This window comes from Cricetulus griseus, chromosome 7 (assembly GCF_003668045.3).
Source record: "Cricetulus griseus strain 17A/GY chromosome 7, alternate assembly CriGri-PICRH-1.0, whole genome shotgun sequence".
Taxonomy (NCBI): domain Eukaryota; kingdom Metazoa; phylum Chordata; class Mammalia; order Rodentia; family Cricetidae; genus Cricetulus; species Cricetulus griseus.
In genome coordinates this window covers 100,041,236-100,055,293 of record NC_048600.1, presented here as the reverse complement: position 1 = coordinate 100,055,293, position 14,058 = coordinate 100,041,236, and the positions used below count along the sequence as shown (strand labels likewise).

The following is a 14,058-nucleotide window of genomic DNA, read 5'->3' as shown; positions in this document are numbered from 1 at the left end:
TAGAGGTGATGGCAGTTATACCTGCACAAATAAAAACTGACAATGCTCCAGCATATGTCTCCACAAAATTGGAACAATTTTTCAAATATTATAACATAAAGCATGTCACCGGTGTACCACACAATCCTACAGGGCAAGCAGTGGTTGAGCGATCTAATAGAACACTTAAGGAGATGCTCCATAGACAGGCTGGGAAGACAACCCCCCCCCAAACATAGGTTGCATAATGCTTTATTGACACTAAACTTTCTTAATGCCAATGAAAAAGGACAAATAGCTGCAGAAAGACACTGGACTATGAAAAAAAAACTGCTGAACTGAATCAACCAGTATACTTCAAAGATGTACTAACATCTGTATGGAAGCCAGGACGGTGGGGTAGGGGTTTTGCATTTGTTTCCACAGGAGAAGAAAAACCTTGGATGCCATCAAAGTTGATCAAGGTTTGAGTTGAAAAAGACAAATCTCTTGACAAGGATGAGTGACAGGTATTTTACTAGGCATATCTCGTAAACTAAATAGAAATCTCCCAAAGAAAAGGGAAGTGCTTTGCTTTTTCTTCACAGGAAAACTCATCTCCAGAAGTCCCATCTACATGGGTAGATGCTTAAGAAGAGAAGGTAGCTATAACCATCAAACAAAAGGAATGTGCCATATGGTAAACTTTACAGCTGTCTCTCAAAGAACTCTATTTCTCTTTACTTCCTAGTCCCCATTCAATTAAATCAATGCTGGATCTAGAGTTGGATTTGACTTTCTTCCTCTAAAATCCAAGCATGTTGTTTAACTAAACTTTAGAGTTTCTGTATTATACCAGAAAGCCAATTGATGTAATACAGAATAAAAGAAGTATTTGAGGACTATCTTGTGTCTTTTCTTGGCTCTTTCCTTCAAGGTGTACACCGTCTCATAATCATTATTTTTCCATGGTTGCCTTTCCCAGTATGCATATACGTACAAGCAAACATTTCTCTGCTAAAACTTATGTTTGAGTCCCACAGAGCCAATGAAGACCCGCCTGACAGCAATCCCTGGATGCTCTGGAAGGAAATTGGGCCATACCTCCTAGACTGTACTGGATACAACTTACTCCTTCTCAACTGACACTCTGAGCAGAGCTTGGGGTACTGATTTCAATCAAGTTGAGGATTTCAACCTAGATGTTCAATCAAGCAAATCCCACCTAACATTGACTGGAGATAACCCATTAGAGACTTTCACTATACTAACATTTTCTTCCCACAGGACCCCAGGAGGCTACCGCCATCCCATTTCAACAGGAAGTAACTTGGAGGATGTTATGCCCCCTTCCCCCATTATTGTCTATTAGGGTAGTGTAAGCCTAGTTAGGGATAGCTTACTATTGTTTATGGTTGGGATTGGAAGGAGGTGTTCAGGCTTGAACACCTCTTTCAGATGACTTTAGGGTTTATTTAAAATAAATAGGATGTGACATTAGCAGATTGTTATATCTTCTTGTATTTCACCTTTATGATTGTTAATTTTGGATACTTTACACTGCTAGGTTTTAATCCTCTTTTAGACTAAAAGGGGAATTGTAGGGGGCACTGTAAGCCATGCCTGCTAGAAGCTAGCTACAGGTGTGACTGACCATGCCTGTCAGGGCATGGTCAAGGTGAGGTCAGATGACACGTGATAGGGTTTTTAGGGGCAGCAAGGCACATGGGAGCCCCTTCTCTCTGGCCTCCCTGCTTTGCTGCCCCTGGCATGCTCTGGCTTGCGTTTGGCTGGTGTTTATCTAAATAAAGATATCTTAACCTTACAGACTACGGATCTTCTCATATTAGAGTAGTAACATCTAATACCATCACCCTTGACAGGCAAACCTCTGTGAGTTCAAGACCTACATATTGAGATCCAAGGCATCCAGGGCTATACAGTAATATATAGTTAGGCCTTGCCCCCTGCCAAAAAAAAGAAATAATACTTTTGTCTTAAACATTTAACTACAAATTGCTTTGTAAATGGTAACCCATATTGGCTTGAAATGATTCTGTTTATTTTCTGGGCAAGTGACTTTGTGAAATAGCTGGTCCTATACTGAAATACTGAGGTCATCAATGTCTTCATAGCCTTACCACAATTGAACATTTTGCTCTTTTCTGACACAATAGTTTTAATTCCCAATAGAAAGTAGAATGTTCGGATATGGCTTTAATGCTTTGGAGAAACCTGGTTGTCCTCTCATTACCATGGCTATTGCTGTTACCCAAGCTGTTAGAAGGTTACACCAATTTACTATCATTCAAAATATGATAAACTTGCACTTTAGGAGTTGTCGATCAGTTCCACTGAAATGGAGTTCATATATACACTTTAAAACAAAGTCTCAGATTCTAATATCCCTACATCTTTTTCAGCTTGGTCAAAGAGTTGGGTTGATAGGTGAAGTGGCAGATTTCTGTTGCTTTCCTGTAAAATTTGATTAATTTTTAACAGCAGAAACTATTGAAAAGTGCAAGAAGAAGACAGGATGTGATGACATATACCTGTAATCACACCACTTGGGTAGCTGAGGCAAGAAGATCATGAGTTCTAGGTTAGCCTGGGCTACATAGTGATTTTTAAATTTTTTAGTGTAAGAGGCAGTTTTCTTCACATTTTGTCTACAATTGACGTTACTTAGAGAATCAGCAGGTATTTTAACTGAAGGACTCGTCCAAGATCATCTCTCCTTCCTTTTCTTCCCTTCTCCTTTCTTCCTCTCCCCACTCCTTCCCTTCCCTCCTTTCTCCCTCTCCCATTCATCCACCTCCTCTTTCTCTAAGACAGTCTCATTCTGTACTCTAATGGTGGCTTAGAACTCATAGCAATTCTCCTGCTTCAGCCTCCCAAGTGCTAGGGCCATGGGTGCAAACCACCACACTCAGTTTTAATAAAGTTTATGTGTGGTACTGGGGACTGAACACCAGCGCCTTCCAAGTAGATATGTACTCTACCACTTAACTACACACCAAGTCCTCAAAGCACCTTTTCTAACACACACACACACACTCACACACACACCTCAGACACTGTGTACCTGTAGGATTTTCAGCAGCTCTGACTCCTAAGGAATACACTTCCATTAAAAGCCAGCATATTTCTAAAACAGATGTTATTTATTCCTCTATCCTCAACAAATCTTGATTGTCCACTCGAGTCACTGCTACCTGCAGGGTGTACAATGAATAATAGTGTTCTTAAAGTCTGGCTCCTGTGGTCCTTGCCAGCGACTGGGAGGGTATGGAAAACACGCAAATAAATGAAAACGCAGAGTTCCAGGAAAGAAGTTAAAGAGCGAGATAATCTAAGTTTTGAAAATCACAGAACTAGAAGCTGGCAGGAAACTCAGTAACTATGTGCCTTGATAAGGAGATAGGACAGTGAGTTACCCAAGGTCACGGTGTAGGATGGCTGCATGCTCCCGGGAAAGGATCAATTAAAATGGTGTGTGTGGAGACAGAGGAGACTGTGGGGATGGTGCGGCACCTGAAGGACGTGCCACCCTGCCTTATTTCACCCTAGAATTTTTTTTAAAACAGAAGAAAACAACCCGAGAACCAGCTCTAGGTGTTCAGGCGAGGCTTCGCAGCTCAGGGGGAGGCACGTGGCAGTGGGCGGGACGCCTCTGGGGGCGGGGCTTCGGGGGCCCCCTAGAGCGCGGGCCCGTGTGCGTCCAAGCGGCCGCCGCCACGTCATCGAGCTGCTCCTCCTCCCCTCGCTGCCAGTCGCACGCGCGGAAGTAAACACCCCTACGTCATCAGGGCGCGCCCTCGTCTTTCCCCTCCCATCTCCTCAGCTCGGTGGACGTGCTCGCCTCTTCTCCGGACCGGGTCTATGTCCCGGTTTCCCGCCGTCGCGGGCAGGGCGCCAAGGCGGCAGGAGGAGGGCGAACGGCCAAGAGAGCTCCAGGAAGAGCGTCCGTCAGCTGTTCGCATCGCTGACAGAGGTGCGGTCCGCGGGACGCCGTGGCAGCCGGCGGGAGTTATTTGCGGGGCGAAAAGTACATCTCTGGGTGGCAGAGGAGATGGGGAGGAGGCTCAGGCGTTCTCTTGGTCTTTCAAGCCTGAAGGAGAACTTTGCGTCCAGTGAGCACTTTGGTTTAGAGGGGGGCGGTCCCAAACCCAAGTTGGGTGAAAACCACGCCTGGGGGTAAGAAAGTGGACCCGAACGCCCCAAATGCGTTCTGTTCTTCAACAGCCTCATAAAGCCTTTGTTCTCTACCCGTTCATCCCCCTCCCCTTCGCCGGGCCGCCAGCCTGCCTTTGGGTACGGTATGAAGGGAGCCCGTTTCCAGGAGCCAGTTTCCATGGTTACCCACCACTTGGCCTTCTGGGATATCAGTCACTCTGAACAGGGACCTAACTTGAACCGTGAATCAGAAGCAAATACAGGTGGCTTCTTATTCTTCTGAGAGTTGTTCCGCTGTGTTCAGGTTTTGGGTCTATTGTCTAAGAAAACTGAGTTTTGTGCTTCTGTGTAGGTATGCATGCATGCATGTTGCCTCGTGCTAGACCGACTCTGTCAAGTACATTGAGTTACACATCAACAGTGTTGAAGTTGTCTTGATTTTTTACCAAAAAGTTATTCTGAGTTTACAAACTTTCTCATGCGATTTGCACATAGTTCGCTTCACTGAAAAGTCATGAATTGATCCTTCCAGTTGTGTGATTCCTTTGCTTTTCTTCTTTCAGTTCTGAGACATTGTCAGATCGTCACAGGTCTTTTAATTGCACAATTGTTTCTGTGTTGTTGCAGAAGAAAAAGGATGCACATCTCAGGAGGGAGGAACAACTCCAACTTTCCCTATTCAAAAACAAAGAAAAAAGCTTATTCAAGCCGTGAGGGACAATTCCTTCCTCATCGTTACTGGAAACACAGGAAGTGGCAAAACAACTCAACTTCCGAAATACCTTTATGAAGCAGGTAATTTTATTCTTGAATAAAACTGGAAGCATGGGAGAAAGAAAGTAAACTTCTTTAAGGTGTAGCAAAACTGCTGTAGTGTATAAATTCCCATTTTTGCCTTACTTTCCCATGCCCCTATCCTCCCTATGTCTCCTTTGCTTTATTTCGGGCTCAGGAATGGTTGGTGGCTTTTTTTTCATTTTAATTACTGTAATAATTATAGAAGAAGGCTGTGTGTGGTGGTACACACTTTTGATCCCAACACTCGCTGGACAGTGTACATAGTGAATTCCAGGCCAGCTTTGGTTGTGTGGTGAGGAATTAAAAAAGGATGGCAGGTAGATGCTAACTTTCTTCTGAGAATAAGGTTATCTTGTTAACCAGTGAGAACTGAAGGGAAATGGTAGTTGATCTCTGCTGCTGCTATTTTTTTTTTAATTCTTCCTTCAGAGTTTTTTCAGGTAAATACTCTCAGATTCTATAAGCATCAAGCTAACAAATTACCAATAACGTGTCTGTCTCACCAGTATGACAGCATTCTGTGTCATCAGGTTGGAAAGGAGCAAAATCATTTTGGGTATGATTCATATTAAAATAAAAATTAATTGGGGGGCATCTGGAGAGATGGCTCAACAGATAAGAGCTCTTTTGCTGCTTTTTTTAGAGTCCAGACATTGGTTCCCAGCACCCACATCGGGCAGCTCAGAACCACCTAGAACTCCATCTCTGGGGAATCTGACGCCCTCTTCTGGACTTCTGGAGACCTGAATGTGCACATTCAAATACAGAGATATACACACTATACATAACAACATATCTTTATAACCTTAACTTTTTTGAGAATGGTCTCCACATGCTGTTCATCCTGGCCCCCATCACACCTGGCCCTTACATTATTCTAATATGTTGCATCAAACCTAATTTGACATCTGCTAAGACACAGCAGTGTTTTACATGTCATTAAGAGAAAAAAAGCTTCCAACTATATGTTGCATCTCCATTTTCATAGATACTAGAATAACTAAAACATCTACAAAAATTTATGGAGAGGTGGTATATTTAAATCCAGTTTTACCTCTGTGGCAAAGAAAAATTTAGGAAGTATGTAGAGGTGGCAAAGAAAAATTTAGGGAGTGTGTGGAGGTTTGTTGATCTCAGTTTTACAATTTTTAAGGGAGGTGCAGTATTTATGCCTATAGTACCAGCTACTTGGGAGGTGGCACCAAGAAGATTGGTAGAGCTTAGGAGTTTGAGACCAGTATGATAACATAATGTGATTTTGTCAAAAAGTAAAACAAGCAAAAAGACAGACCTACAGAATCCTCAACTTACTATTTAAATGTTTTTAAAAATTGAAAAGTAAAAGCCTGAAACCTAATTAACTTTGTACATTTAGAATGCCTATGGATGTATATTTTTTAATTAATTTCCTTTAATATACTATCAGTATATGTGTGTATAGACACATGTGTGTCACAGTGTGCATGTGAAGGTCAAAGGATAACTTTAAGGAGTCAGTTCTCTGCTACTGTGGTATCTGAGATGGAACTCGGGTCATCAGGTAAGTGTGTTTACCTGGTGAACCATCTTTTTGATCCCTGAATGTGCATTTCTGTTTTGAATTAATAGATTTCTTTGTCGTATATTTGCAGACATACTACAGCATGTTGCTAATTTGGAGGATTTTCTTCTGGAAACATTCATATTATTTGTATTGACTGACCAGGAACAATTTTAATTTTAGTTCAGTAGGAAGATTGCTAACTAACTTTGTGTGTTTCTGTTTCTGGTTTTGATAGGTTTTTCACAACATGGTATGATTGGTGTGACTCAGCCACGAAAAGTAGCTGCCATATCAGTTGCTCAGAGGGTTGCTGAAGAAATGAAATGCGCTTTGGGATCTAAAGTTGGATACCAAGTTCGTTTTGATGATTGCAGCTCCAAGGTACAAGAGTTTTACTGGTATACATTAAAAGTACTATGAACTTACATCTCTAGCCCTTTTTGTCTTTGTGTGATTTTGTGTGTGCACATGTGTGGAGGTCAGAGGGTAATTTTTGAGTGTTGTGCCTCCAGTGCCAATGTGCGTTGTTTTGTTGTTTTTGACACAGGTCTCTCCCTGGTCTAGAACTTCCCCAACTGGGCTAGGTAGCTTCTTCATAAAAAGCAAATAAATAAATATTCTTAAAGGAGTGGGGGTGTGTTGGGGTGAGATATGGCCTGGGGAGACAGCTCAGTTGGTAATGGATCTGCCTTGCAAGCATGAGGACATGAGTTCAATCCACACACTGCACAAAGAGTAAGTTTTTGTTTTGTTATTTACTTTTTATGAATGTATTTTGCCTGCCTGTGCACCATGTACATGCCTGGTGTCTGGGAAGTCCAGAAGACACCAGATGCCTGGATCTAGAATTATAGATGGCATCTACCTTATGGGTGCTGGGAACGGAATCCCTCTCCTCTGGAAAAAAAAAGTAGCAAGTATTTTTAACCACTAGGGCATCTCTTCGGCCCTTAGAATTAATTTTTATTGCATATTGTTAAGGATACATGTCTTAGGTAACTGATACTTTTATATTCTTTTTCCTCAACTAGTTTATCTATTATCAAATGATAGTAATGTTTATTTTTCTTAAGATACTCTTTTTTTTTTTAAATTCATAAGTTCCTTGATATGTTGTTTGCATTTTTGAAAAGCTTATTACTTGCTGGGCAGTGGTGGTGCACACTGTTAGTCCCAGCACTCGGGAGGCAGAGGCAGGTGGATCTCTGTGAGTTCGAGACCAGCCTGGTCTACAAGAACTAGTTCCAGGACAGCCTCCAAAGCCACAGAGAAACCCTGTCTCGAACCCCCACCCCCCCAAAAAAAAACATTTATTACTTTAAAAATCTATTTTATGTGTATGGGTATTTTTTGTCTGTGTGTATGTTTGTGTGCCACATGCATGCTTGATGCCCATTTCCTAGAATTGGAGTTAATAGATGGTTATGAATTGCCATGTGGATGCAGGGAACCAAACTAAGGTCCTCTGCAAGAGCAGCAAGTGCTCTTAACCACTAGTCCATCTCTTCAAACCTGGTGTTGATTGCATTCATATTTAAACTGTTTTGTCGTAGTAATAAAATGTACATTAGGATAAAATTTACTATTTTAACCATTGAATTCAGAATACAGACATTGGATATAACAGTTTACAACTACCACTGCTATTTTCAGAACTTTTTATAATCTCAAACAGAAACTGTGTATTCAGTCCCTGTAACTGTAATCTCTCTCCCTATGGACATGCCTAGTCAAAATACCTAAGTGGAATAATTGTGCCTCTTATCACACTTTGCTGTTTTCAGAGTTTCCAGTATAGTTTGATTTTTATTACTGTAATAAAATACCAACCAAAACTAAGGTGGGGAGTAGAGTTCATTTGGCTTACAGGTTACAAACTGTCTTTAAGGGAAACCAAGGCAGGAACCTAGAGTAGAGGCCATGAAGTGCTGATGACTGGCTTGCTTTCCACGGCTTACTCAGTTTGCTTTTTCATACAATCTCCTAGGACCATCTGTCCCAAGATGGTAGTGCCCTTATCAATCGTTAGTCAAGACATGCCCAGAGGCTAATCTTTGGAGACAGTTTCTCAGTTGAGGTTCCCTCTTCTCAGGTGACTATAGTTTATGTCAAGTTCACAAAAACTAGACAGCATATCCAGTTGTAAATGGAATTTCTGTTCTGCCTGGTCCTGTAGCCATTTAGTCCCAAGTAAACACACAGAGACTTATATTTAATTACAACTGTTTGGTCAATGGCTTAGGCTTCTTATTGGCTAGCTCTCTTTTAATTATTAACCCATTTCTGTTAGTCTATGTATTTCCACACATGGTCTTAGCTTACTAGAGGATGCTCCAGCATGTTACTCCTTTGGTGGCTACATGGTGTCTCCCTGGCAACTCCTCTCTGCCTTCCTCTTCCCAGAATTCTTGTCTGGTAGCACTGTCTGTACTTCCTGCCTGACTACTAGCCAATCAGTGTTTTATTCATCAACCGATAAGAGAAACATATATTTACAGCATACAGAAGGACATCCCTTATCATACAGTGCTGTGTTTTGGTGCTCTTGAAGTCAGTGGAAAACTTGACAACTTAATTAACCAAGTCAGCAAAGTTTTTTTTAGTTTTTCTTCCATGTTGGGAATAGAACCTAGGGCCTTGTGCACACTAGAGAATGCCTGCACTGCCACTGAAGTATCCCCATAGCTTGTCTGTAAGTATTTTATCTTCCCACATTCCACAGATCTCTTTGTATCTCCTTATTGGTGACTTGTTTTATCTCAGGGCATTTTCTTAGTTCCTATTTATTTAGGTGACATGTTTTATAGTTAACCATCCTTGTTAGACAATTTTATGTTCCTCTTAGTGTAGACCTTGGTGGTTTGTCTGTGTATTTGGGGATGGAGAATCATCAAAGTTTTTTGATGTGACAAGTTGATGTACTCTGCTTTAAATTAGGAAACAGCAATCAAATACATGACTGATGGATGTTTACTTAAACATATTTTGGGAGATCCAAATCTTAACAAATTCAGTGTCATTATTTTGGATGAAGCCCATGAAAGGACTTTAACTACAGTGAGTATTTAATTTTTTTTTTTTATAATTAACAAGAAGTTCATTTGTTTGGAATAACTGTTTACTGTATCGAGAACTGCCTCCTCTTACATTTTAACCTTTTGAAATAAAAATTCCTTGGTTATAATAGCAATGTATTTTAAATAGGTTATGGCTGGGCATGATGGCATATGCATTTAATCCCAGAACTCAGGAGGTAGAGAGGTAGGCAGATCTCTTAAGAGTTTGAGGCTAGCAGCCGGGCGGTGGTGGCGCATGCCTTTAATCCCAGCACTCGGGAGGTAGAGGCAGGTGGATCTCTGTGAGTTCGAGACCAGCCTGGTCTACAAGAGCTAGTTCCAGGACAGCCTCCAAAGCCACAGAGAAACCCTGCCTCGAAAAACCAAAAATTAAAAATAAAAAAAATAAAAATAAAGAGTTTGAGGCTACAGAGGAGTTCCAGGTCAGCCCATGCTACATAGCGAGACCTTTTCTCAACAAACAAAAAAAATAAAATAGGTCAGCTGGGCTAGGGGTGTAGCTCAGTTGGTAGAGTGCCTGCCTAGCATGTACAAAGCCTTGGGTGTGAGCCTCAAAACCACATAAAAATGGTCATGGTGGTGCACTCTTTTAATCCCAATGCTCTTGAAGTGGAAGCAGGAGATTAGACGTTCAAGGTCATCCCAGACTATATATCTAGTTCTATGAAAGCCCTGGGCTACTTGAAACCCTGTCTCAAAAAATAAATACTCCTTGTTTTCAGGAGGCAGAGGCAGGCAGATTTCTATGAGTTTAAAGCCAGCCTGCTTTACTTAGTGAGTTCTAAGCCAACCAGAGCTAAACACTGAGACCTGGCTTAAAAAATAAATAAGTAAGTAAAATGAATAAATAAAATAATAAAACACTAGCATTTGTGTCTTACTAGATTTTTCTTTCAGGATATCTTATTTGGTTTACTGAAGAAGCTGTTTCAAGATAAGTCTCCTAACAGGAAGGAACATTTAAAAGTGGTGGTGATGTCAGCAACTATGGAGCTAGCCAAGCTCTCTGCGTTCTTTGGAAATTGCCCCATATTTGATATACCTGGAAGGCTCTATCCAGTCAGAGAGAAATTCTGCAATTTGATTGGCCCACGAGACAGAGAAAATACTGCATATATTCAAGCGGTATTACTTATCAATCTTTTTGTGTCTTTTGTGTGTGTGATTTTATTTACTTGTGTAATTTGGTAATTTATCATGTTATTTTTATAAATTTCTTTTATTATTGCTTGTGTCTGATGTGTTGTGGGTTGAGGGTGGGGCTGTTCACATACGCCATGCGTGCATATGGTGGTCAGATGACAACTCTATAGAGTTTTTGTCCCTTTTTACTTTTATGTGGGTTCTAGAGAGTAAACTAAGGTCATCAAGCTTTTGTAGCAAGCACCCTACTCACTGAGCCATCGGGCCTTCATGAATGCTAGGACTTTTGGAAAGCCTGATTCAATTTTTTTTTTCTTTTTTTGAGCAAGAAGATATGGTAATGGAAGAATGAGTATTTTATACCAACATATGATTATTGTTATTTTTTTTTATTTAGATTGTAAAAGTGACCATGGATATTCATTTGAATGAAATGGCTGGAGACATCTTAGTTTTTCTGACTGGTGAGCATTCTCTACTAAGTTTAGTAATACCTATAATTTGTAACCAGGTCTAATGGTCCATGCTGCTAACTTTAGGACTCTGGAGACTGAGCAGGATGATTGCTGCTAGTTCAAAGATAGATCAGGCTACAGATTCAAGACTATTTTGGGCTATATGATAAGCCCATGTTCAAAAACAAAAGAGGAACAGCATCAAACAAAAACCCCTCAATTCCTTAGTAAATAAATAAGTAAATAAAATGATTTTGTGGTTTTTGAAACGAAGTCTTTCTTGATGTATTGCCCAGACTATTCTGGGAGAGCAGGCACACATCACTGCACGTGGTTAATATCTCACTTTTTGAAGCAAGAAATACAACACCAGAGTGGACAGACTGCTCCTTCCCCTAGGTTATGTGGACTTGTTTTTCAACTGTTACATTGCCTTTTAATGATTCTCTGCTAGATAATAGGTACACAGAATGCCAGGCTCACTGATAAATACACTTGAGCTACACCACCCTTTCATAGAAAGGACTGAACTCTGAAGAGTGTTTTTTGGGGAGAGCGGTGGTTACTATAGACAGAGTTCCACTTTGACTAAGTAATCCTGGTTCTGAAGAATTAATTCTTTTATTCTGACATCCCAACTGTCATTTCTTTTTTTTTGTTTTTGTTTTGTTTTTCTTTTTCAAGATAGGGTTTCTCTTTGTAACAACCCTGGCTGTCCTGTAACTTACTCTGTAGATCAGGCTGGCCTCGAACTCATAGAGATCTGCTTTCCTCTGCCTCCTGAATGCTGGGATAAAAGGTGTGCACCATCACTGCCCAGCATATTATAACTTTTCACCTAGTTGCATCCTAGCAGAAATAAGTAATTTCATTGCTGATGGCTTACTTTGCCTTGTACTAATAACTAAAGTGAGATATTTAAAACTATCTCTTCACCTTTTGGAAGTTAATTCAAGTTTTTGCAATGTACTTGAATTCATTATTTCCTGTAGTAGTTTCTCCTATGTGTGAGTAATTCAGTCTTCCTGAAACTCTGTATGAACAATATGAAAGGTTTGAAGATGATAAACACTTTTGCTCCTTTAGAAATCAGAAACATACTTCTGCTTGAATTTTGTTGTTGAGGTTGGCCATTTCTTACAAGATCAAAAAAAGTGATTTAGAATAACCTTAAACTAATTTTAAACTGGACTTTAAAAAGGTCTTCAAAATTTGTAGTTCAATTCCTAAAGTTCTTCCTTTTCATTTCAGGCCAATTTGAAATAGAGAAGAGTTGTGAGCTGCTTTTTCAGATGGCTGAGTCTGTCGATTATGATTATGATGTACAAGACACCACGCTAGATGGCTTGTTGATACTGCCTTGTTATGGATCTATGACAACAGGTACTCCCTTACTAAGAAAGAAAGTATGATAGGCAGACTTTTTTTTAAATGATTTAGTTTTTTTATTCTTGTGTTTCAGTGTGAGTACATGCTTATAAGATCCAGCTGGGCCAACAGAGGGCATTGCATACCTTAGTGCTATTGTTACAGGCAGGTGTGTGTTGCTTGGTTTGGGTACTGCACACCAGACTCTGGTCTCCTGAAAGAGTAGCAAGAGCTCTTGACCACAGAGCCATCTTTCCATCTTTCCAGCCCCCTTTTAAAGTGTTTTTATTAATTACCGGATATATACAGAAAAAGTATAGATTTTCAGTATTTGGGTCAAAAAATTTCACGAAATGATCTCAGTTTTGTAACTCAGTTTTGTAACTCCTAGGTCTCTTCCTTCCTTCCTTCCTTCCTTCCTTCTTTCCTTCCTTCCTTCCTTCCTTCCTTCCTTTCTTTCTTTTTTTGGTTTTTCGAGGCAGGGTTCTTTGTGGCTTTAGAGGCTGACCTGGAGCTAGCTCTTGTAGACCAGGCTGGTCTCGAACTCACAAAGATCCGCCTGCCTCTGCCTCCTGAGTGCTGGGATCAAAGGCATGCACCACCACCGCCCAGCCGTAACTCCTAGGTCTTAACCCAAATCGTGAAGTAAAACGTTAAGAGAGCCATCATCCTCAGGAGAAACAATTTTGAACCTTGGTTCTCCTAAGTATTTTAAGAATTTATTTTGTATTTTGTGTTCTCCCAACAGAACAAAATTCCTTTTTGGGATTCTTACAAATGAGGACTCTCTCAATACTTAGTCTGCCACTGTTGCAAAATTGATAGAGATCTTAGGTATCCAGATACGTCTTACAGTAAGCAGAGTGGATTTTCATTCCCTATTAAGTAGCCATATATTTTGGCCTGCTTTTCAAGAATGATCATGTAGTTGAGGTGTGTGTGTGTGTGTGTATGTATGTTCAAAGAGAAAATGCAAAGTTTCATTTGGGTATTTGGTTATAATAAATATTATTTAATAAGGCTAGTATTTGTCCTGTGAAACTTTTTTATTATTGGATTTTAACTTATAAAAATAAAGGGATGTTGTGGCTAGAGAGAGATGGCCCATTGGTTAAGAGCACTGACTGCTTTTCCAGAGGACCCTTGTTCAGTTCCTGTCACCACATGGTGACTCACGACCATATCATCTTAGAACTTCTAACCCAAGTAAATGGCAACTTGCAGAGGTATTCTTTTTCTTTTTTAATAGTGGTGCTTTTTTTTTTTTTAAGATACCTTTATTTTTATGTTTATTGGGCTTTTTCTGTGGGTGTCGGGTCCTGTAAAACTGGAGTTGCAGACAGGTGTGAACTGCCATGTGGGTGCTGGGAATTGAACCCAGGTCTTCTGGAAGAGCATTCAGTGCTCTTAACCACTGTGCCTTCTCTCCATCCCTGTAAAGGTATTCTTTTACCAGATCATTTCTTTTCTTTTGTAACCATTACTACAGTGTTGGTGGGTGTGTGTGTGTGTGTGTGTGTGGGTGTGTGTGTGTGTGTGT

At 40.5% G+C, this 14,058-nt stretch overlaps 1 protein-coding gene across 1 annotated transcript in view; it reads left to right on the top strand.

The window, feature by feature from the left end:
• Nucleotides 1-3,764: 3,764 nt before the first annotated feature.
• Nucleotides 3,765-14,058, top strand: part of Dhx40 (DEAH-box helicase 40) — a 43,231-nt gene continuing 32,937 nt past the window's right edge. The window contains exons 1-7 of the mRNA XM_027426350.2: nt 3,765-3,952; nt 4,762-4,929; nt 6,711-6,856; nt 9,413-9,532; nt 10,450-10,677; nt 11,093-11,159; nt 12,402-12,533. Of these exons, the coding sequence (XP_027282151.1) occupies nt 3,841-3,952; nt 4,762-4,929; nt 6,711-6,856; nt 9,413-9,532; nt 10,450-10,677; nt 11,093-11,159; nt 12,402-12,533 (973 nt within the window). The 5' untranslated portion in view covers nt 3,765-3,840. The remainder of the gene's footprint in view (nt 3,953-4,761; nt 4,930-6,710; nt 6,857-9,412; nt 9,533-10,449; nt 10,678-11,092; nt 11,160-12,401; nt 12,534-14,058) is intronic.